The 23,050-nt window shown below is 36.7% G+C and overlaps 2 protein-coding genes across 3 annotated transcripts; one reads left to right on the forward strand and one right to left on the reverse strand.

Annotated features, from left to right (window-relative positions):
* Positions 1 to 9,020: 9,020 nt before the first annotated feature.
* Positions 9,021 to 15,062, reverse strand: LOC122311408 (protein NRT1/ PTR FAMILY 8.3-like). 2 transcript variants are annotated; one of them, XM_043125957.1, is made up of 5 exons: positions 14,838 to 15,062; positions 12,111 to 12,207; positions 11,822 to 12,039; positions 10,797 to 11,353; positions 9,021 to 10,273 (listed from the first exon to the last, which is right to left on the reverse strand). In XM_043125957.1, the coding sequence occupies exons 1-5, from the start codon at positions 14,892 to 14,894 to the stop codon at positions 9,451 to 9,453; spliced, it is 1,752 nt and encodes a 583-aa protein (XP_042981891.1). In that variant the 5' UTR covers positions 14,895 to 15,062; the 3' UTR covers positions 9,021 to 9,450. The 2 variants fall into 2 exon arrangements, with proteins under 2 accessions (XP_042981891.1, XP_042981892.1); XM_043125958.1 differs by lacking the exon at positions 14,838 to 15,062 and adding an exon at positions 14,559 to 14,794.
* A 735-nt stretch (positions 15,063 to 15,797) lies between these two features.
* Positions 15,798 to 20,632, forward strand: LOC122311798. Its single transcript, XM_043126476.1, has 3 exons — positions 15,798 to 16,345; positions 17,168 to 17,321; positions 20,071 to 20,632. Exons 2-3 carry the CDS (start codon positions 17,253 to 17,255, stop codon positions 20,536 to 20,538), a joined length of 537 nt encoding a protein of 178 aa, XP_042982410.1. The 5' UTR covers positions 15,798 to 16,345; positions 17,168 to 17,252; the 3' UTR covers positions 20,539 to 20,632.
* The last annotated feature ends 2,418 nt before the right edge of the window (positions 20,633 to 23,050 follow it).

Genomic DNA, 23,050 nt, shown 5'->3' on the forward strand with positions numbered 1-23,050 from the left:
TATCTAGTATATTGGTCAACAAAAGACAAATAATACTTAAAACCATGACTAGTGATATAGGGAGCCAGGCCCCAAAGGTCAGCACACCAAGCACAAGGGGCTTAGTTGCTTGGGCCTGATTGAAAACAAACGGATATTGGTGACTCTTAGCTAATAGACAATCAAGACACATGAAGCTATCTTTATTGGGGAGAACTTTCAAGAAGTTTCAGTGCAAGATGTTTGAGATGAGATTGAGGGAGGGATGCCCCTAACAGCGGTGCAACTGTACAACAAATGTTCATTCACCGAAGTGTGTGGAAGTGATTGAGAGGAAGCTGGCAAGGCAAAAATGTAGAGGCCATTACTATTGGGACTGATGAGGAACAACTTTCCTGTCAAAGTGTCCCTCACAAAGAAATGAGAGGCACGAAATTCAAATAAACAATGATTATCAATGCAAAATTTACAGACATAAATCAAGTTTTTGGTGATTAAAGGCACATGCAAGATATTTCAAAGAGTAAAGGAAGAAAAGGAGGAAGAAGAAATGACGGAGTCACTGATGTTCTATATAGGCAGTGCTGAACCATCCCCCACTCGAATTTAAGCATCATCAGTGTAGGGTTTAGAAGATAAGTTTAGATGTTGGAGGTTATTGGTAAGGTGGTGTGTGGCGGCCGAATCAGGGTACCAATTGGCATCGGGGTAAGTGTTTGATGTTGTGAAACTAACCGTGAGAAAGGAGGGGCTTCATACTAGTAAGAATGATTAAAGCGATGTCAACATTGCAGAGCGACATGCCCAGATTTGTTACAAACCTGGCAAGTGGATCGATTTGTGGGAAATGTTGGTCGAGTGTTTTGGGTAAAATGGGGCTTAGTGTTTTGGGATGGACCAAAGGGATATGGGCCTCCTCTATGAGAAGTGTTGTATCTACCTCAACCATTTCAGCCATGCTTGCCACCGCATATGAATCCTCGACCACGTTGGTCACAGCCACCAGTAGTGGTGAAGTTAACCATGGGTTCAACAGATAAAGAACCTCGAGCATTGTGAGAGAGACAGTTCTCATGGACCGACAGTAACTGGAAGAGTTCATGTGAGGTGATTGGTTCAGTCAGGTAGTGACTGAAGTAATGAAGGATTCGTAAGAAGGTCCAAGACCAGTGAGCAAGTATGTGACAAATTCCTGATCAGGCAATGGGCTACCAGTGGCTGCTAAGGTATCAACTGGAGACCTGACTTTGCCAAAATAGGAGGTAATGGATTGATCTCCTCTAGCAAGATTGGCAAGTTGAAACCAAACTTGGAATTGTTTGGCTTGAGAGTGAGAGGTGAAAAGAGAGGCGAGGGAAGTCCATAGATCTCGAGAAGAAGAGGCAGATAGAACATGCCCGACTACTGATTCTGAAAGAGAGGAAAACAGGATAGTACTAAGCACAAGTTGGATAGTTCTTTTCCATGAGAAAAATTCTGGGGTTGTTGTTTGGTCGGGGAGAAGTTCAAGGGGACTAGCAAGAGACCCATAAACGTACTAATACAGGTCTTGCCCACGCAAATAGGCACTGATTTGGACTTTCCATAAAAGATAATTGTCTGTGGTGAGTTTAGTAGTGACAATATGTGAGAAAGAGGAAGCAATGGAGGAGCTAGGTGAGGGAGGGACTGGGGAAGATGTAGGAGAGAGGGCCATGGATCTGAGACTAGTGGTCGTTTTGCTCTGATATCGTATCAAAGTTTACACATTGCCTGAAATCCTTCACACTTTTCATTATGAATTCAAGTGTATTTATACACTAATATAAAGGAGAATATCGAATCAAAAAGGGAATCAAAGTAGTTGCAAAGCACTATAGGAAATAACAGAAAAATCCACTACGGTGATTCTAATATTTTGCTATTTTGTACATGTGATCTAACATTATCAACTATGCTAATAAACTCGACTCATATGACTCAATATGTAAGTCAAGCTCGCTCTATCATTCGAATTTGTGTCAAGTCATTATATTCGTTTTAGGTCATTTCGACTCATGTCGGGTCAACTTCCTTTCATCTTCAAAATCATACACATTTTTTAGTGGATCCTCTTCAATTACATGAGATTATTATTATATTTATAATGAATTCCTGACTACTTGATGTTTAAAAATACTAGATGCAGACATGTTAAGCACTAGTTGAACTTATTTAAGTGAGACAAAATATTAATTATTTTAACCTGCCTCGAGCTCTTCTTTAAGAGAGTATCAACGCGAAATCTTGATTTTCAAATTTTGATGGTCTTTCCATTAAGAGAGAGAGACTAAGAGCAATTTATATAGCATGTCAAAATAACACTTTCTCCAATACTGGGTCAATGGTTAGGCCATTAATTAAGACAGTTGCTCCTCATGGCTCACAACATGGCAGCCTCATGCAAGGGTGGTAGCAAATCTCTTGCTCCTCGTGGCTCTCGGCATGGCAGCCGCATGCAAGGAACGGGGGATGTCTCACTCATGGCAACCCAAGCGATGCATTGGATTTTTTAAAGAAAAGGTTATGAATTGGTTTTAGAAATTTTATGTTCGAAATGAGAGTTTTTTAAAAGAGTTGTCAATTTTTGGTTGTTGACGTACAACTCAAAACAAACACAACTATAGTCCCTTCATTAGATATTTAATATATATGTGAATTTGGCGTTGCATATCTTTAATTTAGAATGGTTCTTAGAGTATTTAGAGCTTATAGTTATTGGCTTAGAGATTCTTGAAAAAGTTGAAGAAATATTTGGAAGTTTGTGGTTCTTGATTTAGTTGGTTGTAGTTCAAGATCAAGGAAAAGATCATACTTTCAAGTCATCCAAAAAGAAAGAGGAAGCCAAAGTGGAAGATTGAAAATTCAAGAAAAAATGGAAGGCCAAGATTTTAAAAAAAAAAAAAAATGGAGGGACTATTATGTGATGTATATATTTTAGTGCTTCTATTGAATATTACCATATGAATACATAAGAATGTGCATGCAGTGGTTGATTTATATAATACCAACTACTCATTAGAAAAACATATATGAATGTTAAGGACTTACTACAGTGACTTTACATTGAACAGTCGCAAACCAAACTTATATTGATCCTATGACTTGAGATATGCCAAGTTCAACGATGAGCGACGCCTTCATGTTATGGCTTTCGTAGAGGTGCATGGCATCCATAGAAACTTTAGGGTTGCTTACAAGGAGCAACAACCTTCTCTTACATCTATGTCAATCTAAGCAACCCATACTTATCATTAAGTAGTGCAAGAAGTCAATGCTCAATGTGTACTGGGGGTCCTCTCCTTGTTCAGGGTGAGGTTTTTCTCTCTTGAAGAGTCTGGTCTCTTAAGCTATCTCTGTTAGTTTGAAGAGGATATGGAAGAAGATTTAGCAATGCAATGGGAGGCTCTCAGTCTCACTGAAAAGGAGCAAGGAGTGGTTGTCATCTCACACAGCTCAAAGGAAAGGATGGTGCAACAAGGACAACATTGTCTACTGGCAATGGTCATTGCTGAGAGGATTGTCAACAAGGAGGCTTTCAAAAACACTATGGCGAAAGTTTGGAAATGCACTAGCTGGATGCAATTTTCTGAAGTAGAGAGCAACCAATATCTAGTAGAATTTCACCTAGAATAGGACCTGGAACAGGTGCTACAAGGAAGGCCATGGTGTTTTGACAGATGGTTGGTCTGTTTACATTCTTTCGATGGAAAGAAGTCAGTCAAAGAGATCCCTTTCTCCACGGAGATCTTCTGGGTGCAGGCACACAACACACCCTTTGCAAGCATGAATACTGATGTTGGCCAACAGATAGGTAATAGCATTGGAAAATGCTTAGAAGTACAAGCAGATACCAGAGGGATATGCTGAGGAGAATTCATACGTATGAAGGTGGAACTTGATATTACTAAGCCAATACAAAGAGGTATGTTCCTTACGGTTGATGGGAAGAAGTCATGGATTGTTTTGAAGTATGAAAGGCTGCCCAACCTGTGTTTTAGGTGTGGTTGCATAAAGCACAATGCCAAAGGTTGTTCTGTTAACAAAACAGGAAGTGATAAGATGCAATATGGACCATGGTTACAAGCTCCAGCAACCAGGTCTGTGGATGGTGAGAAGAAAAAGTATGGAACAAACAGCAGCAAGCATGACCACGATGAACAGCAATGGAAAACAGACAAGGAGGTCAGGGATGACTCTGCTACCAAGGAACCTGACATCTCACCAACCATGCAGACACCAAAACACACTGATGCAGATAGTTCAGCAGCTCGAGGAGGAAACAAGAAGCCCTTTGTCAACCTATCACTTGTAAAAGGTACTTTCTTTCCTATTGAGGAAACAGTGAGGCTACCAATGAATAATGTCACTTATGAGTATATAAACCAAACTGAACCGTGCTTGATGAGAAAAAACAACAAACCAGAATTCCCAAAAAGTGGTATGCAAACCTGTCAACAAAAAATGCCTCAGGTAGGCCCAGTGGGAAAAGGCCATACTGATGGGCTTAAGGACCAAGTGTCATCATTAACCCTTTTTGTCTCTGATCAGGTGCAAGTGCTGCAAGAAATTAAGAAGAAGGCTACATGGAAGAGAAAGGCTCGTGACAGAAACTTGGGCACCCTTACTACTGAGGCAACTAGTAACAAAGAAAATATCATTCAAGACTCAAGAAAAAGGCAGAACCAAGAGGACTCATTTTCTGTCAAGTTACACAGGAAAAAAATAAAACAAGAGAGGGTGGAACCAGAACAACAAAATGATGATGAGATGGTGGTGGCTGGATCCCAGCCCCACCAGTTGTTATGAGTTGTTTGAGCTGGAACTGCCGAAGGCTTGGGAACCCTCGGACAGTGAATAATTTGCATTTTTTAGTGCAGTTAAAGTCTCCCACCTTTGTTTTCTTAATGGAAACAAAGAGGAGAAGATCTAGAGTGGAAACTATCAAGAGGGTGTTGCAGTATGAAAACAGTTTTATTGTTGATGCAGTAGGGGCAAGAGGTGGTGTTGCATTTCTATGGAAGCAGGACACGAAGGTAGAGGTGATCTCATACACCAACTCACACATATCCTTACAAGTCTCAAGCGGGCATGTACCAAAAAAATGGATTCTAACTGGTTTTTATGGAAACCCTGTCACAGAAGCCAAAAGGGGTAGCTGGGAGCTTTTGGAAAATTTGAATCCTAGTGCCAATTTAGGATGGCTATGTGTTGGAGACTTTAATGAAATGCTCCATTTTAATGAGAAGAAGGGGGGCTCTGCAAGACCACAAAAACAGATGGACAGGTTCCAAGAAGTAGTGAATAAGTGTGGCCTTTTTTATATGGGGTATGTTGGAAGTAAGTTCACATGGAACAATGGGAAACAAGGGCCAGCTTTCGTTAAAGAAAGGTTGGACAGAGCCTTTTGTAATGGCCAGTGGTCAGACCAAAACAATGATGTAAGGGTTCACATACTTCCAACTCTTAGTTCTGACCATAGTCCTCTGTGGATCACCTATGACCAACTACCAAGACCAGGCCCCTCGGCAACAAAGGCATTCAGGTTTGAAGCTAAGTGGCTCCTAGATAATGAGTGCTACCAGCAAGTGGAAAACTCATGGAAAGCTCCCAAAACTGTTAGAGGAAAGATGGAGTGCATGCTAGCAGGACTTCAGCACTGTAAAGAAAAATTGACCCAGTGGAGTGGAAAAAGGTTTGGAAACACAAGAAGAGGGGTAAAAGACAACATGGATGCACTAGCTCAGCTCCAAAATAGGAACTCAGGGCAACTAACTAAACAAATAAGACACCTACAAAGAGAGATAGATACAGCACTCGAAGTGGAAAACATCAAGTGGAAGCAAAGGGCAAAGAAGAAGTGGTTGAAGGAGGGAGACAGGAATACAAATTTTTTCCACCAAGCTGCTACACAGAGAAGGAAAACAAATCTCATTAGAGGAATACTTGACACCCAAGACCAAATGGTAGTTTCAAAAGAAGGGATCAATGGCCTTTTTCAAGTGTATTACACTAAGCTTTTCACTTCCTCGAGACCCAATTTAGAAACTGAATGTGTTCTTTCTTTGGAGGCCAAAGTAACAAGTTTACATAATGTGCAGCTAACCAAAGACTATTGTAGACAGGAAGTAGAAGAGGCAGTTTTCCATATGGAAGGGATGAGCTCACAAGGCCCGGATGGCTTCCCTGCCCTTTTCTACCAAAAACATTGGAGCATTGTAGGAGACCAAGTTACAGAAGTTGTACTCAATGTTCTGAACTCAATAGGCAGTTTGGAGAGCATCAACAACACACTCATCTCCCTTATACCAAAGAAGAAGTAATCTCTTAGGGTAACAGATTTCAGACCCATCTCATTATGCAATGTAATTTATAAGATTATATCTAAGATGATTGCAAATAGATTAAAGAGAATCATGCCGTGTATTATCTCACCATCTCAATCAACATTCATACCTTCTAGATTAATATCTGATAATATAGTAGTGGCCTTTGAGGCACTACATACTATGAAGTGTAGAATGACAGGAAAATGGGGCTATATGGCACTCAAACTTGATATGAGCAAGGCTTATGATCGAGTTGAGTGGGGTTTCCTAAGAGCAATCCTCTACAAGATGGGTTTCTGCAGAAAATGGATGGAAATGGTGATGAAGTGTGTAGAGACAGTCAAGTATTCTCTTCTAGTGAATGGAACAACTCAGCCACAATTCTCTCCAACTCGAGGTATAAGGCAGGGTGACCCTCTGTCACCCTACCTTTTTATCATGTATGCAGAGGCTTTGAGTAACTTAATAACCAAAGCTGAGGAAAACAGGCATATACATGGTATACCAGTAGCCAGAGGTCAGCTGAAGGTTTCCCACCTCTTTTTTGCGGATGATAGCCTTGTTTTTTGCAAGGCAAAAGCTGAAGAATGGGCCAAGTTGATAAGACTGTTGAAATGCTATGAAATGGCTTCGGGGCAAAGGTTGAATATTGAGAAAACATCCATAATTTTCAGCAAAACACAGCAAAAGCTACTCAAGATTATATCACATCAATTGCAGGGGTTAGAACAGCAATGCCTTGTGAAAGGTATTTGGGCCTACCCTCAGTTGTTGGGAGACACAAGGTTAAGACCTTCAAGGCAATCCTAGACAACATAAAGCAGAAGCTGAACAGCAAGTTTACTAAACCCCTCTCCTTGGCAGGGAAAGAAATATACCTGAAAGCTATTGTGCAAGCACTGCCAACCTACACAATGAGTGTATTCAAATTGCCATTAAGTCTCCTACAAGCTATCAATAGTGCAATGGCAAATTTCTGGTGGGGCCAACAAGAAAAAGGAAACAAAATACACTGGCTTTCATGGAAGAAGATGGGGCAGTTGAAGAGGGATGGAGGATTGGGTTTTAGAGATTTAGAAGTCTTCAACAAAGCCTTACTCTCAAAGTAATGTTGGAGAATTCTCCAGGATCCTAACTCTCTGGCAACAAAGGTGATAAAAGCAAAATATTTCCCTAAATCCTCCTTTCTTCTAGCCAAGATTGGATCAAAACCATCCTATGTATGGAGAAGTTTAATTGCTGCTAGACATGTGGTTGAAAAAGAGGCCTATTGGAGAATTGGCACAGGAGAAAAGACTCAAGTGTGGACAGATAAATGGATCCTCAAGAACACACCCACCAAGCCCACGAGCAACGAGAAGATCCTTGAAGCAAATGCAAGCGTATCTGAACTCATTGACCCCCACAACAAGTGCTGGAAATCTGAGCTAGTTATGGAAGTCTTTGACCAGGAGGAAGCTGCCCTTATTCTTAAGACACCTATAAGCTCCCTCAAAACAGAAAATAAGCTAGTATGGCATGGAGCAAAAGGGGGTCTCTTCTCAGTTCGAAGTGCTTATCACTTGGAAAAGGCTAGGGAGGTGGCTGCCAAGGGTCAAGCATCATCAAGCACTAGTGCAAGTAAAGTTTGGAGAGGAATATGGAAACTTAGAGTCACCCCTAGTGAGAGAATGTTCCTCTGGTGTGCATGTAAAGAAACTCTTCCAACTCAATCCAATCTTTACAAAAAGAAAATTGTCCCAAATCCTTTGTGCCTTATATGTCAAAGAGAGGAAGAGAATTCAGCACATGCTTTGTGGTCATGTGAAGCTGACAGAGATGTGTGGGGCCAATGCTCAAAAAGATTACAAAAATGCACACTATCCAACACCCCCATGTTGCACCTCCTAGAAAGCCTTTTCCAGATTCTCACTGAAGAGGAGCTCGAGAAATTCACAGTAGTGGCAAGGAAGTTATGGCTAAGAAGGAATGCATTCATCTTCAACCAAGAGTTCTAGCCGCCATACAAAATCCTCAGGGAAGTGAAAGAGAGAGTTCAATGGGACCAGGAGGAATAAGGAAGGGCAAGTCAGCAGGTCCACATACATGAAAAGACAGTTTCTTCTAAAACTGAGTGGAGGCCACCACCTCAAGATTGGTTCAAAGTAAATTAGGATGGAGCTGCGAACAAAGCAGAGGGTTTTGTTGGGGTAGGGGTGGTAGTAAGGGACTGTCAAGGCATGGTTGTAGCAACACTAAGGCAAAGGAAATCTCTCATCACAGAACCCTTTCTGGCCGAATCATATGGAGCTCTAAAGGCTGTTCAGTTTGCAGGAGACCTGGGATTATCAAAGGTGGTGCTAGAAGGTGACTCTCTCCAAGCCATACAAGCATTGCAGAGGGACCAAGAGGTGTGGTGCAGTTCCAGCATGTTCCTCTTTGAAGCTAAGTTAGAACTTGTTAAGTTTGCAAGGTGGGAAGTCTCTCATGTTAGGAGAGATGGTAATGTTGTAGCTCACATTCTTGCAAAGAATGCTCTTTCCATTTCAGATTGTATCATCACTATGGAGGAATACCCTACGTGTATTTCTAGTTCATTGAAATGAAAAGTTCTAAAGGCTTGTTTTTGCCTTCAAAAAAAAAAAAAAAGTAGTGCAAGAAGGACTAAAAGACTTGCTATATAAGTTTCACAGATTGATTTGCTAACAATCAAAGTTAATCAAAAGTTAAGTCAAATCAAGTATTTATTCTATTGATGATCTATCAATGGTCATATGAACTGCCAACTGAGTTTGTAACACGTGTTATAAAATTTGTAGCAAATTTAGCATCTGAGAAATTCTATTTGTAAGCCTGCTTATTGAGACACCAAACATATCCCAGATAAGGAAGCCTCCACATCAGCTAGCATAAAAAGATATTGGTATTAATCTTTTATGACTTGTGTGATACCACAGCAAACAATATGTTTACACCCCAGCTTGTAATTGGAACAACAATGAAGGTGTCAATAAGACTTGAACCAAGGACCAAATGAAACAACTTGATTCTTATACACCAACATATTCAAGATGTTCCTTCTGCAACCCTTCAAGCGCTTCTTTTGTCAAGAGTTTTCATAAAGCTGTAGCTTCTTGAAGAAACCTTAAGAAGCCTTCTTTTCTTTGTACTTTCTCGCAAAAACAATGTACAACAACATATTCAAGAAGCTTAGACCAGCCAAAAGCAGGAAGAAATAATCAAGATGGCCCTCATTCAAGTTATCTGGTATCCATCCAACATTCCCACCTTTGGTTGTGATGTAAGTTACAATAGTCAAAATCAAAGAGCTCAAGTAATTCCCCAATGAATTTGTCAGAAGTGACAATGCACTGCATAAACTACGCATGTTATCTGGTGCTTGTTCATAGAAGAACTCATGCTGTCCAATGAATGTAAATACCTCTGCAGCACCCAACATGAAGTATTGGGGAATTTGCCAGAATATGCTAATTGGTACTGCAACATCTTCATCAATTAAACCAAGCTCTTTAGCAAGCTGCAATCGCTTAAACTCTACTAAAGCAGCTACCAACATGCAAAGGACTGACACAAAAAGGCCAATTCCCATTCTTTGCAACTCTGAGAACCCCTTTTCCTTCCTTGTAAATTTCCTTGCAATCGAAATAATTATCCTATCATAGATTGGGACCCAAATAATAACACTGATGAGGTCAAAACTCGAGAGAGTGGCTGCAGGAATGGTGAAAGAACCTACTGTTCTATCCATCATCTTCCCTTGTTCCACAAATAATGAAGACATTTGCGCATAAACTGCAGAAAAGATAATTCCTGACGCCCAGATTGGAAACATTCGAATCAAAATCTTCAATTCCTCCACCTGTGTCACAGTGCAAAGCCTCCAATGATTGGAGAAATCTTCACTTTTGAAGATGGAATCTGAGACAACAGCAGCCTTATCAAGGCACCTACAAAAAAGATGGAGTGAAAGCTTTAACAAAGCAGAACTTGTTTTGCAGTTTAGGAGGTCCAAAAAATCAAGATATTAACTTCCATGCAAGTCGTTCAGCTTTTAGTTCAGGAAATAATAACATAAAATTCATAGCTCTCTAAGAGGAACAATAGATTGGATGCTGCAATACAGGACAAAATAAGTACATAATATACTCCTAGCATATCTCTTGTGCAAAAATCGTACCCATCCTTTTTTTCTTTTTTGCAAAATTGAAAATAGCTATCATGTTTATGCAGAAGTAAACTGAATCTAGCAGCAGTTATTCATTACATTCTTGTCTGGAATGTAATAGTCATTCAATTTAGCATTCCAAATACTAATAGCAGGAACAGTCCCTTATAAATGTGTGGGGTTTTTATTCCTGTCCAAATGAACAAGTTTATGATGATCAATGATAACCATATTACTTTTTTTTTTTTTTTTTTAGAATGAATAACCATATTTCTTGAGCTCACTATAATAAGGAAAACGAGTACTTGAGCTCATTGCTGTGGTCCAGCTTACGACTTCCTCTACTGGTAGATCTCAAGTCTTGTGTTTCATAAAGGAGACTACTGTCCTCTGGGACCACCGAATTTCGCTTATGAAATGATGCAACCAAGACCTGGGAAATTCTTGTAAGAGGACTTCCCCCTGGTCTCTGTAATCTGTAGAAGGGCGTGCCTGCAACAAAGATTACAATGCCAATAACCATAACCAATGTAGGAATGGCATATCCAAGACCCCACCCGATATCTTCTTGAACCAAAACCACTAGACTACTTGATAGAAAAGCACCAATGTTATTAAAGAAGTAGAACCAGTTGAAGAAGGATCCCTTTTTTCCTCTTTCCCTGGGATCAGTATCATCAAACTGATCTGCCCCAAAAGGCCAAATACACGGTTTGATCCCACCGGTCCCAAGCGCAACAAAGTAGAGTCCAATAAAGAATATTGCATACTGAGCTGTAGTAGCTGAAGGGCATACTGTACCCACACATTCAGCAGGCTGTAATGCAGGAATTGATGCACAGAGAGTCAATGTACACAAACCCTGCGCAAAAAACAATGAACCAATAGCTCAGAGTTACCTATTAAAACCACGTGTAAATAGAGGCTACCAATGGGGACTATAAAGAAGAAACAACTGTGACAGACAGCATTGGCGTCCTAAGAGCCTTTTTTACTATCAGTGTTTATTACTTCATTGAAATTTCCTTAACCTTTCTAACATGCATTGACCTAATCTAATACAGCTCAACAAAACTACATATCCAGCCATATGGTAGAATTCCCTCCAAGTCTAATAGAATGCACGTTGTAGTCCAAATGATGCAATGAGAGCCATATAGTCGATTACCTAACTATATGTAAAGGAAAACAAGAGCGTAAGGCTATAGCTCTTCTGATTTGAAACATGTACGATGTTTGAGAGGCAATGTGCTGATCAAGTGCCTAAAATTAAAATAACTTTCTGCCTAGAAAATATATAAAGTTAATGGTAACTTAAGCATCTGCTTACAATAAGGTAAAAAGCGAAGAAAACTGCCATTGTCCAATATCTTCCCCAGTAAGTATCAGCTAAGACGCCTCCAATAAGGGGTATAAAATAACAAGTGCCTTGCCAAGTGGTAACATTTCTTGCAGCAGAGACATTTCCTTCATGTAGTTTGCTTTTAAGATAGGTAACAAGATTAGAGGAAATCCCATAGAAGGCCAAACGTTCACAACCTCCAGTACCTGTACTGAGTTTTACAACTGTTAAATGGCAAATAATAACAGCACAAAAATGGATAGAGAAGAATCGTTACCTAGAATAAAGGGGCATGCTTTCCACTTTCCAGTACCATTCTTCAGGACAGGCCTCCCTTTAATGTCAACTGAGCCATCGCCAGTGACCTCATCATTCTGAAGAGATATCAAATAATATAAATCACCATATGTAGCTAGGGGAGGGAGGGAGGGAGGTTTTGGGGGGGAGAAGAAAATGTAGGTAAAGGATCTCCTACCCAGTTTTGTATGTTTTTTTCTTCTTTTTTTTTTTTTTTCCTTGTTTATTATGGAATGAGTTTTCGTTGTTGGGAATCTCCCCCTTACTCTTGTATTTTCAATTTTAATTTTAAAGCAAATTTTCTTAAAGAAAAAAATATATGTACATTGGTCAACTTATGTTTGGGACCAACCCTTTAATGTAGTTTCAAAGTTCATAAAAATTAAACTGATTACAGCTCCTAGAACACCCTCTACCCGGAGCAAGACCACTAGTACAAAGATTCAGCTAAAAAATAATCGTTTTGCTAATTAATTTTGGCTTCTCTAAAAAATTTTCAGCTTTGTTGTTCAACTGATGTCGGTTAATAATTACTTATTTGACATTATAACGACTAAAAATGGGGTTTGCGATTGAGTTTTCTTTTTTCTTTTTAGGCAAAAACTGAACCTACGACAATTACCGAATTAATTTTACTCTGCTAGCTTTTTCTTATTTATTTTAAGTCAAAAATCGGAAGAGCCAAAGGAGAAGTGCTGTATGTACTTACACTTTTATTTACAGGACTCATTTTGTTAGTTTTCTTTTGAATTTCAAACTTCATAATTTTCAACGTATCAATAACTGACATGTGGAGAAGTAAATTTTTTATAAGTTTTTCTTAATTACACTTAGCATTTTCCTAAATTCCATTATAAGTAGTATATATGCCATAAAACCTAGAAAAAAAATGTGTGCACTTGAGGTACTACATTGGCATATCACTTCACGAAGTCTTTTTTTTATTTTTACAGGTAAGAAGGTATTTTATTGATATTAAAATAGGCATAACCCAAATATACAGAAGTATACATAGCATTACACCTAGTAAAGAATCACTTTGAAAAATCTTTGGAAGAACTAATCGGAGGAGGTACTTTTGTAAATTATTTATGAAAAAAATCTAAATTTTTGTTAAATCACCTGTTGTCCCATGCTAGAAAATCTCTTCTTTGATAATTCGAGTTGAACCACTCTTAATTTCTATCAATTTTATGTAATTTGTGCGTTAATTTAAAATCAGATTCAATGAAGTTAAGGAAAAGTATTAATTGAATAAGAAGTATTACAGCTACAAAGAGATTTCATAAAAATAAACTATTAAATTAACAAAATTTTGTATGATATGTTAGATCTACTTTATAATAAAAATAGTTTTAGTTATAATCTAACGTACCACACCAAACTACGTCAACTTGTAAATTTACTTTTATGAAATTTTTTTGTAACTAAATATTTTCTTGATAGAATAAGGGCTTATTTGGAAAATTTCATTCCCAAACATCACCTAATCATAAACATTTTTCAATTTCAAATATTCAACTTTGTTATCTAATTATTATCTAAATTACAACTTTTCCAAACTTTCAAACAAAACACAAAAAATAATATAAATTTTTTAAATTTCAAAATAACAATAATATTAAAAAAATATTCTAATAATTTTTTAACTTTATAATATTTTTATTCAAATTTATCTCTCCTTTATCAAAACCCAATAAAACATATTATGGATGTTTTGAAAGTGAGTTAAGTTGAGATAAAAGTTGAAAGTTGATTAAAATATTATTAAAATATAATTTTTTAATCTTATTTTTGTTTTGAGATTTAAAAATTTTGAATCATTTATTGTATTTTATTTAAAATTTTGGAAAAAAAATTATAATAATTAGATAATATTAGATCAACACTTAATCCAAAAAATCTTTAATTTAAACTATTTTATTATTATTCACAAATTATTTTACTGATATTTATAGAATTCTTATAGCAATTCATTACATACGAGAGTTCTAAGTGTGTGGTTGTGAAATTGTGTTAGAGTTCAATGTAAAATAATAAAATTAATATATATATATACACATTTGAACCAAAATTATTATTTAAAAAAAAAAAAACCAAAATTATTATTTTAAAATAGTATATGCAAATTAGAAAACCACCATAAATATCGTCCAGTTTTTTAGTTCTACGGTCAGAAGTTTAAAATAGTTCCAATCCAACCAATGAAAAGAATGATGCAGGGGCTTAAATGGAGTAGGGTGGTAGGCAAATTTGGTACCCTGTCCGCCTTTATCGGCAAGATTTTAGCCACGTGTCAATCCCATCTTCAAGCGACCTTTTTTATTTTTTTTCCCCCCCTCTTCTTTTGCGAGTTCTACGGGTTCAACCGTTCAAACAATAATTGGCGAACATCCAGAGAAATACTAATATTTTCAACGAGAAGTACCATTTGCCCGAGAAAGTAAAAAGGAATCTGTGTTGCTTGGAAAATTTGTAGAGCCATGTCTTCTCATCTGGGATACCCCCCAACATTGCCTTCATTTTTAAGAAGAGGCAAAAATCCGAGGCCGCAAATTGGAGATTTACGGCCGAGCTCAAGATGGTAGAGCCCGGACGATGAAAGAAGGAAGAAAAAAACGCACTCACTCACGCTGAAGGACCAAAGAGATCAAATAGTTGAATTACAAACGGAATAAAAGAAGATGGGGAGATCAAGGGTTAGAACCTGCTGAAGAGCATTATCACCGTCCAAGAGGGTTCTCTCTTCGTCCGCAGCAGCCATCTCTCTCTCTCTCTCTCTCTCTCTCTCTGTGTCAGAACCCAAAGACACAATTAATAATAGAGTATGCCAAACAGTTTAGCTGGCATGCATTATTATCATGATCATGACAGGATCCAATTGTGTGTGGGTTGCCTGCGGTCCTTTCTCTCTTCTTCTGGGCAGCTAAATATTTTTTTAGCTCATAGCTCATAGCATTTCTAGCCGGATACTAGTAATATTTTTTAAAATCTAGCTAAAAATCATTCTTTTTATAATTTTTTTTAAAATTTTATTATTTTTTAAAAATCTCTTCCATCTTATTTTCTAAATTACATTTTTTCCACGTAATTACATCCATAGAATTTTAAATCGTAATAGTATCTATCATAAATAGTATGTATCTATCATAAATAGTAACAGGAAGCACCTAGATTTACCTAGTTTTCCGCATGTTTCTTTTGAGGGTTCAATCTACTGCATTTATCTATGTTTGAACAAAGATGTTTGGTGATCTTCATGTTAAAATTTTTTATAATTTTTTTTTAAATATCATTTAAATATAATTTTTTTTAATTTTAATTTTTTAACTTTATTTTTTAAATTTTCAAACAAATGCAAAAATAATACAAATTTTTCAAATTTTAGAACAAAAATTATATTAAAAAATTATATTCGGCCAACATTTTAACTTTACGATATTTTTATTTAACTTTTATTGTTTTTTTTAAATCTAATAAAATATTTTAACTCAAATAATTTCATTATTATTTTACAAATTATTAAATTACTAATTACTAAATTTTCATCTCATCTCATTGTTCAATCATTTCATTAATAATTCTACAATCTCTTAAAATCCGAATTAGCTATATGTGCAATAATAAAAATAGAGGTTGACCTAAAATATTTATAAGTCTCCTCTAGGCAATTTCAGACGTGGTGGTCCCGAGTTATTTTTCGGTGAGTTTTAGCTCTAAGCTCATACGATGGAAGATCTGGAAGATAGATGGAAACAATTACGTCTTTCAAAAGAGGAGGAGGTGGTTCTTGAGTCCCCTTTAGGGGAGGATGAGCAAGTGAAGCGAAAGGGTGAACGTAGTCTTATTGGGAAAGTCTGTAGTGATCGTGTTGTTGGTAAGGACCTGATATCAAATTTGATGGCTAAGATCTAGAGGATTAGTAAAAAAGTTGTGTTCTGAGAGGTGGAGAGGAATGTTTTCGTGGTGACTTTTGCAACGCATGCAGATAAAGACAGAATTCTAGATGGACGGCCATGGCTTTTTGACAATATGTTGTTTTCTCTGCGTCCTCATGATGGTGGGCTCCAGTCTGCACAGATTAAATTTGAAACTGAGGCTTTCTGGTTACAAATGCATAACCTTCCTCTAGGGAAGATGACGAAGGAATATGGGGAGCAGATTGGTGCCTCGGTAAGGTTTTAGAGGTGGATGTGGCGGAAGATGGTGTAGGGTGGGGGAGGTTTCTTCAAGTGAAAATTGAACTGCCTCTTTTTAAACTTATTCCTCGTGGAAGATTCATTAATTCCTCAGGTAGGAAGTTATGGGTGGCTTTTCAATATGAGAAACTTCCAAAGATATGCATTAGGTGTAGATGGATTATTCATGATAGTTCCGGTTGCTCGAATGGCGGGTCAGGGTTTGGAAATGATGATCACACAGCCATGCAGTTTGGAGCATGGCTTTGTGCGGAGGTTGGTGGAAGGTGCAAATCATCTCCTCTGTCTTCAGTTAATAGCTATACTGGACCAGAGGGTACAAAAGAAGGAGGTGACCCCGAGGCGGAGGGATCGTTAGAAAATTTTGAACAAGGTGACCAACCCACAGAAGTGGAGGAGGAGCAGCCTGTGCAGGCTGAGTTGGAAGGTGGTTTTAGTAATAGCAATATTGTAGGCATGAAACTCGGGAAGGGGCTTGTTTCAGTTTCTGAATTTGAATATGGGGGAGAGGATCAACAACGGATAAGTGTTAAGGGCAGTGGTTGTGTGAAGGAGTTTTCCTACATACAAATAATTACTTATTAATCCACGTATTAATATTAATTTATTCATATTTAAAATTTAAATTAATATTATTTTTAATAAAATTTATTTTTTATCAATCATATCATATTAATATATAAATTAGTACACAATTATATTTACAACTATACTTTTCCTTCTGATAATGGAAGACTGAAAACACAAGTGGTAAGCCTTGATGGGCTTTTGGGCCTTGCTAAGCAAGTCCAAATAGTATCGAAAAAGGGAGTTAGCAACACAGACCTTAAGGGAGATGGGCCCAGTTATCCTGTATCTAAAGACTCACTAAATTAATTGTTGCTTCACAATTAATTTATCTCAATTGCCAAAGGAAACTCAGAATGTTAGTGGTAAACTTCAGTGTTTGCAGAAAGGGGGAGGCAAATGGAAGAGAAGGGCTCGCATTCAAGGTAAGTATGCTCCAAGTACTATCTGTCAGTCGGTTAGTAAACGATTGATTGATGAAGATGAAGAGTTGCTTACAGATATATCGAGCTCAAAGAAAAGTCAAAAAGATGGTGTTTCACAAGTTGGATTGGCGGAGGCTGATTGTCTGCCCCGCCAAGTATTCTGAAAGTCCTAAGTTGGAACTATCGGGAGCTTAGGAACCCCTGAACAGTTCAAAGTCTTTGCTCACTAGTGAAGACCAAAGTGCCTGAGGTGGTGTTTATTATGGAAACTAAGTTAACTGTTAAACTTGCAAGATGTATTGCCACAAAAGCTAGATATGAGAACTATATAGGAGTTGATGTTGTTGGTAGAAGTGATGGTCTTGTGTTAATGTGAAAGCATGATCTAAATGTTGAGCTACTTAATTATTCAGTAAGGCATATTAATGTTATTATTTCCGATGCACTTGGGGAGAATAAGTGGCTGCTTACTTGTTTTTATGGTCACCCAGAAGTTAGTCAAAGGAGTAAAGCTTGGGATTTGTTAAAGTCATTTAAGCCTGAATTTTCTGGATGGTGTGTCGTTGGGGGTTTAATGAGATATTGTCCAATGACAAAGAGGTGGGAGGTAGCTTGAGAAGTGAGAATCAAATGGAGTTGTTCAGACAAGTATTAGAGCAAGGACATTTATATTATTTGGGTTGGAAATGAGAAAAGTTTACATAGAGCAATCAACATGAAGATGATTCTTATACCAAGGAAAGGTTATACAGAGTTCTGGCTAATCAGACTTGGCTAGACAGTAACATGTATTGTCAGGTTGAAACATTTGCTGCTATTTGTTCTGATCATCGTCCTTTGGTTCTAGAATGTGGCTCAGGTAGATATGTATAGAGAAGTGCTCATAACAGTTTCAAATATGAGCTTACTTGGGGAAGAGAAGCTGGTTGTAGTCAAGTAGTAGAATCAGAATGGCAAAGAGTATCTACTGATGTGAATATGTTAGAATCAGTTCAGGCAAAACTTGAGAAATGTAGTAAGGGTCTTAAAAGATGGAGCAAGAATTTGGATCGTGAAAGAGTAAAAGCTATCAAGGAGAAATCAAAAGAGCTGGATCTGCTTCAACACAATGAAGACTCAAGTTCTATGCCTGCTCAGAAACAACTTCGGAAGGAGATTGGGTTCTTATTGAATCAAGAGGATGTTAAATGGAATCAAAGGGCTAAAAGACATTGGCTTGAGAAGGGTGATAGAAATACTAATTCTGTGATAGTTAGTGGAGTACCGGGTAACGTTATTGTTCCATCTCGAGGCCTTAGACAAGATGACCCCTTGTCTCCTTTTCTATTTCTTCTATGTGCTGAGGGGTGGTCTTTTTAAGGGTGTTTCTGCTCCAAGGGGTGGAATGGCCACCAATGATCTTCTTTTTGCAGATGATTGTGTCATTTTCTATAGAGCAAAGCAAGAAGAGTGGTGCTATGTAGAACAGATCTTATGGCTCTATGAGGTGCTTCAGGTCAGACTATGAATAAGCAAAAAAACTTCCATCATCTTTAGTTCAAACACAGATCGGGCAGCAAGAGAGATGATTATTGAATCTACAATGGGGTGTTATGTGGAAATTATAATAAGTATTTAGGTCTTCCCACCATGGTAGGAAGGTCAAAATCTAATACAGAAAAGTTGGGTAAAATTAGGGGAGGTAAAGAACAAAGGAGGACTTGGATTCGGACTTGGATTCAGAAGATTTATTAGTTTTAATAGAGCTCTGTTGGCTAAGCAAGTATGGGGATTGATTCAAGAGCCTAAGTCTTTGGTGGCACAGGCCTTTAAAGGCAAATACTTCAAAAACTGTGATATATTGAATGCTAAATTTGGTTCTTCTCCTTCCCATATTTGGAGGAATATTTGGTCTTCTATTAGTTTGATCAAAGAAATAGTAGTTTGGAGGGTTGGAAATGGACACAGTATACGTGTTTGGCATGATAAATGGCTCCCAAAACCTACTACTTATAAAGTCCAAACTCCTATTAATAGGCTGTCTACAGATTCTACAGTTGTTGAGTTAATTGATATTGCTAGTGCCAGGTGGAAGACTAACTTGATAATGGAAGTTTTCAGTTCAGAAGAAGCTCAACTTATTTGTAGTATACTTATAAGCTCGAGGGATGTAGATGATAAATTGATTTGGGCCAAAAGTACAAAAGTTGTCTTTTCTGTAAAAAGTGCTTATTTTTTGGATTGCTCATTGACAAAACAGTATGTTGGGGAGACTTCAAATGGTGAGACAGTTGATGTAATATGGAGGAAAATATGGCATTTGAAGGTTCCAGGGAAGTTTAAACAATTTCTATGGAAGACGCTTAATGATATTCTTCCTACAAAACAGTTGCTAAGGAAAAAACAGATTATGGATGATGGATTGTGGCCTATCTGTCAGCATAGTAAGGAACCTATTATACATGTTCTTTGGACTTGTCCAACTTCTATGGATGTATAGGGGGAGAAAGATAGTCCTCTAAACAAGTGGAGCTCGAATTATCCAAATTTTAGAATATTGTGGATTAATTTGTGTAACAGATTAGATTCTATGGTGTTAGATCAGGTGGTTGCTATTCTATACAAGATTTGGTCTAGAAGAAATTTTTTTGTTTTTAATAACAAATTTATTACTCCACTTGCTTTGATTAGATCTGCTTTGAATGATATAGAAGTGTTTCAAGATGTTCATCTGTGCTCCATCACTGATGCAGAGAGTATCCATCAACAGGTTGTTGATCTGTGTTGGAGCCCACCATCGGATTCCTCTTATAAGCTAAATTTTGATGCTACATTTGATTCTGAAAAGAAGTTGATGGGTATTGGTATTGTGGTAAGAAATTATAGGGGTGAGGCTATGATCGTGGTTACTGCTCCAAGGAGTCATCTACGTTATGCTTATTCGGCAGAATGCTATGCTCTTATAAGAAGCATCAAGTTATGCAGAGAAATGAGGTTGCAGCAGGTGGTTATCGAGGGAGATGCAAAGTCAATAATTGAGGATGTTATTGGTCAATCTACTAATAGTTCTTGGCAAGGAATTCTGATTGAAGACATTAAATATTTATTAAAGGGAATGAATGGTTGGAAGCTGAGCTTTGTTAGGAGAGGTAGCAATAAGGTTGCACATATTGCAGCTAAGTTAGGCATGTGTTTTCAGATTCTGAGTCAGTGTGGATTGAAGATGGTCCTCCTGTAGTTATGTCTGCCATTTTGCTTGAGTTACCATGTAATGATTGATTCTCCAATGCAATTATTTTCCTTTCAAAAAAATATATATATATTGGTTGACCCAGTCTTTTGGCTCCATATTTGTTGGGAAGTTTGGAGATTCCGAAAGCTTCCTTGGAAAAAGGTTACTCTCATTTATTCTATTAGTGCAATTTAGACAGTGAGATGAGATAATTTTAGATAAAAGTTAAAAATAAAGTAAAATATTGTTAAAATATTATTTTTTTAATATTATTATTGTTTTAGAGTTTAAAAAAATTGAATTATTTATTATATTTTATATCAGAATTTTAAAAAATTATAATAATAAAATGAGATAATATAAAATATTTTCACTATCTAAACGAAGCTTTAGTCCATTCCACGGTTCCACCACCATTTTAGCTATAAAAAATTATAATAAGTAGCTTTACACTATATATCTATTAAAAAAATAAAAAATAAAAATGAAAACATTGTGTATAGTAATATAAAAATTTTATGTATAGTTATTTTTATAGATATTTCTTGTATATTTTATTAATATAATTAGTTACATTATTTTTTATTATAAAATAATCATTTTAACTAATTATATCAATAGAATTTACAAAAAATAACTAAAAATGATTGTATCAATCATAAATGGTAATAACTCTCAAGCTATGGCCTAATTTTCGTCTACACTTCCAACTTTGTACTTGTCAACTTTATGCCCCTTTTCAGTCCATCACACATTCTTTTATCTCTTCCTTCAACATCCGACAATGGGCTTATAAATAGCCCAAGGACGGAGCCCCGGTACATTCCATATCCAGCACGTATCATTGATCCTAAGTTAGAGTGACTAGTGTTTATTAAATATGTATATTAATATAAATAATTTTTTTATCTTTTTTTTAATATTTTTAATCATTAAAAAAATAAAAATATATATAGAAATTTATTAATAGTCATTTTTTTAACTATTAAAAAAATAAAAATAAACATATTTAATAAATATATTTGATAATCATACTATCATTTTCTATATTCAAATTAAATCATATTCTTTAGAAAGAACTTTCTCAAGATAGGAATTCATATTTTAAGCAACACTTTCTAGTGTTATTTTGTTTGTTGAAGAGAAAATTAACATCAGGACCCTTTACATCCTCCAATGGAAAGCTAACGCATCAAGTTTCCATTGATGATGAAATAGACCCACTCACATAATATTAAAATCCTATTAATTTTAAATAATTACGTCATTGTTTTTAAAAGAATAAAGATGTCTTTTGGACTATCGCCACCAGCGTCGGGGTAGCAATAGACTACCCCAATCCGACCAAATTGGTTAGATTTGACCAAATTGATAAGATCCGACCACTACTGACAAGTGAAGGGTGGGCGCGCTGTTAACTTGAGTAACGGCTGGATTAATTTCTTTGTGACTATTTACTAAGTAATAGACACCACCCTGAATGACAGTAGAATAATATGTAATGATTGTCTTAAAAATAATTAGTAGTAGGGTAATTAGAAATTTAGGAGTTATATTTTTTAAGGTTTTAGATCTTTCCTTTAAAAGAATTTCTTCCTTGTAGTAGAGCTTATTGTGAATTTTTAAGACATTGAGGTGGCGTGTTAGGATTGAATATTTTACACCTAATCCTTACATCAGCACCTTCCAAAATAAAAATATAAAGACAAGAACAACAAACAATTAAAACTTTAAAAACCAAAGTTGCATTCAATAGAAACTTGAAAAGTTCTTCCATTGAAGAAAAAGAAATCTACAAGAGAAATTGAGGAAAATTATAAATTTTTAGTAGCTCAAATTGTGATTGTCAAAATTGATATATAGTTGGTAATAATAGCAGATGGTGGTGTACTTTGAGGGAGTTACCCTTTATTATTTTCTTCTGTCTTTTTCTTTTTCTTTTTCTTTTTTTTTCTTTTTCTTTTTTTTTTTGGGGGGGGGGGGGGGAGTGGAGAGAATGGTTCTCTCATTTGTTTTTTGAAGTCACCTCTCCCATATATTATGGTTATATTTCTGGGTGCAATCAAAATCTTATTTCAGAATAGAATACTTCATCACAAACCCAATAAAAAAAATAAAAAATGAAGCATTGTGACTGAGTAATCAGGTGGTAGATTTTGGAATTTGGTGGGAGATCGTCACAAAGAAGATAAAAGATATTTATAATTGTAAAGTGTAGAAATATTGTACAATTTTTTTTAAAAAAAGTATTATGTCTAGAATTCTAAGTCTCATTTGAACCGATTGAAGCCCGGCCATGTCTCAACAACTACAGGAGTTAACAGAAATAAAATTGGAGGCACACACATTCGGACCAAAGTTTTCATGTCTAGATAAGCTTTGGCCCCTTTCATGAAGTCCATGTCTGTGCTGAATACAAGCCTACCCCAGCAAGACTTTCTTTCAATAATATTCCCATCTGCAAAATTTAAGAAGAACCTAAAAAAGGCGTTTAGAACCTGCCTAAAGCTGAGGATCG

Source organism: Carya illinoinensis, chromosome 5, assembly GCF_018687715.1.
Source record: "Carya illinoinensis cultivar Pawnee chromosome 5, C.illinoinensisPawnee_v1, whole genome shotgun sequence".
NCBI classification, from domain to species: domain Eukaryota; kingdom Viridiplantae; phylum Streptophyta; class Magnoliopsida; order Fagales; family Juglandaceae; genus Carya; species Carya illinoinensis.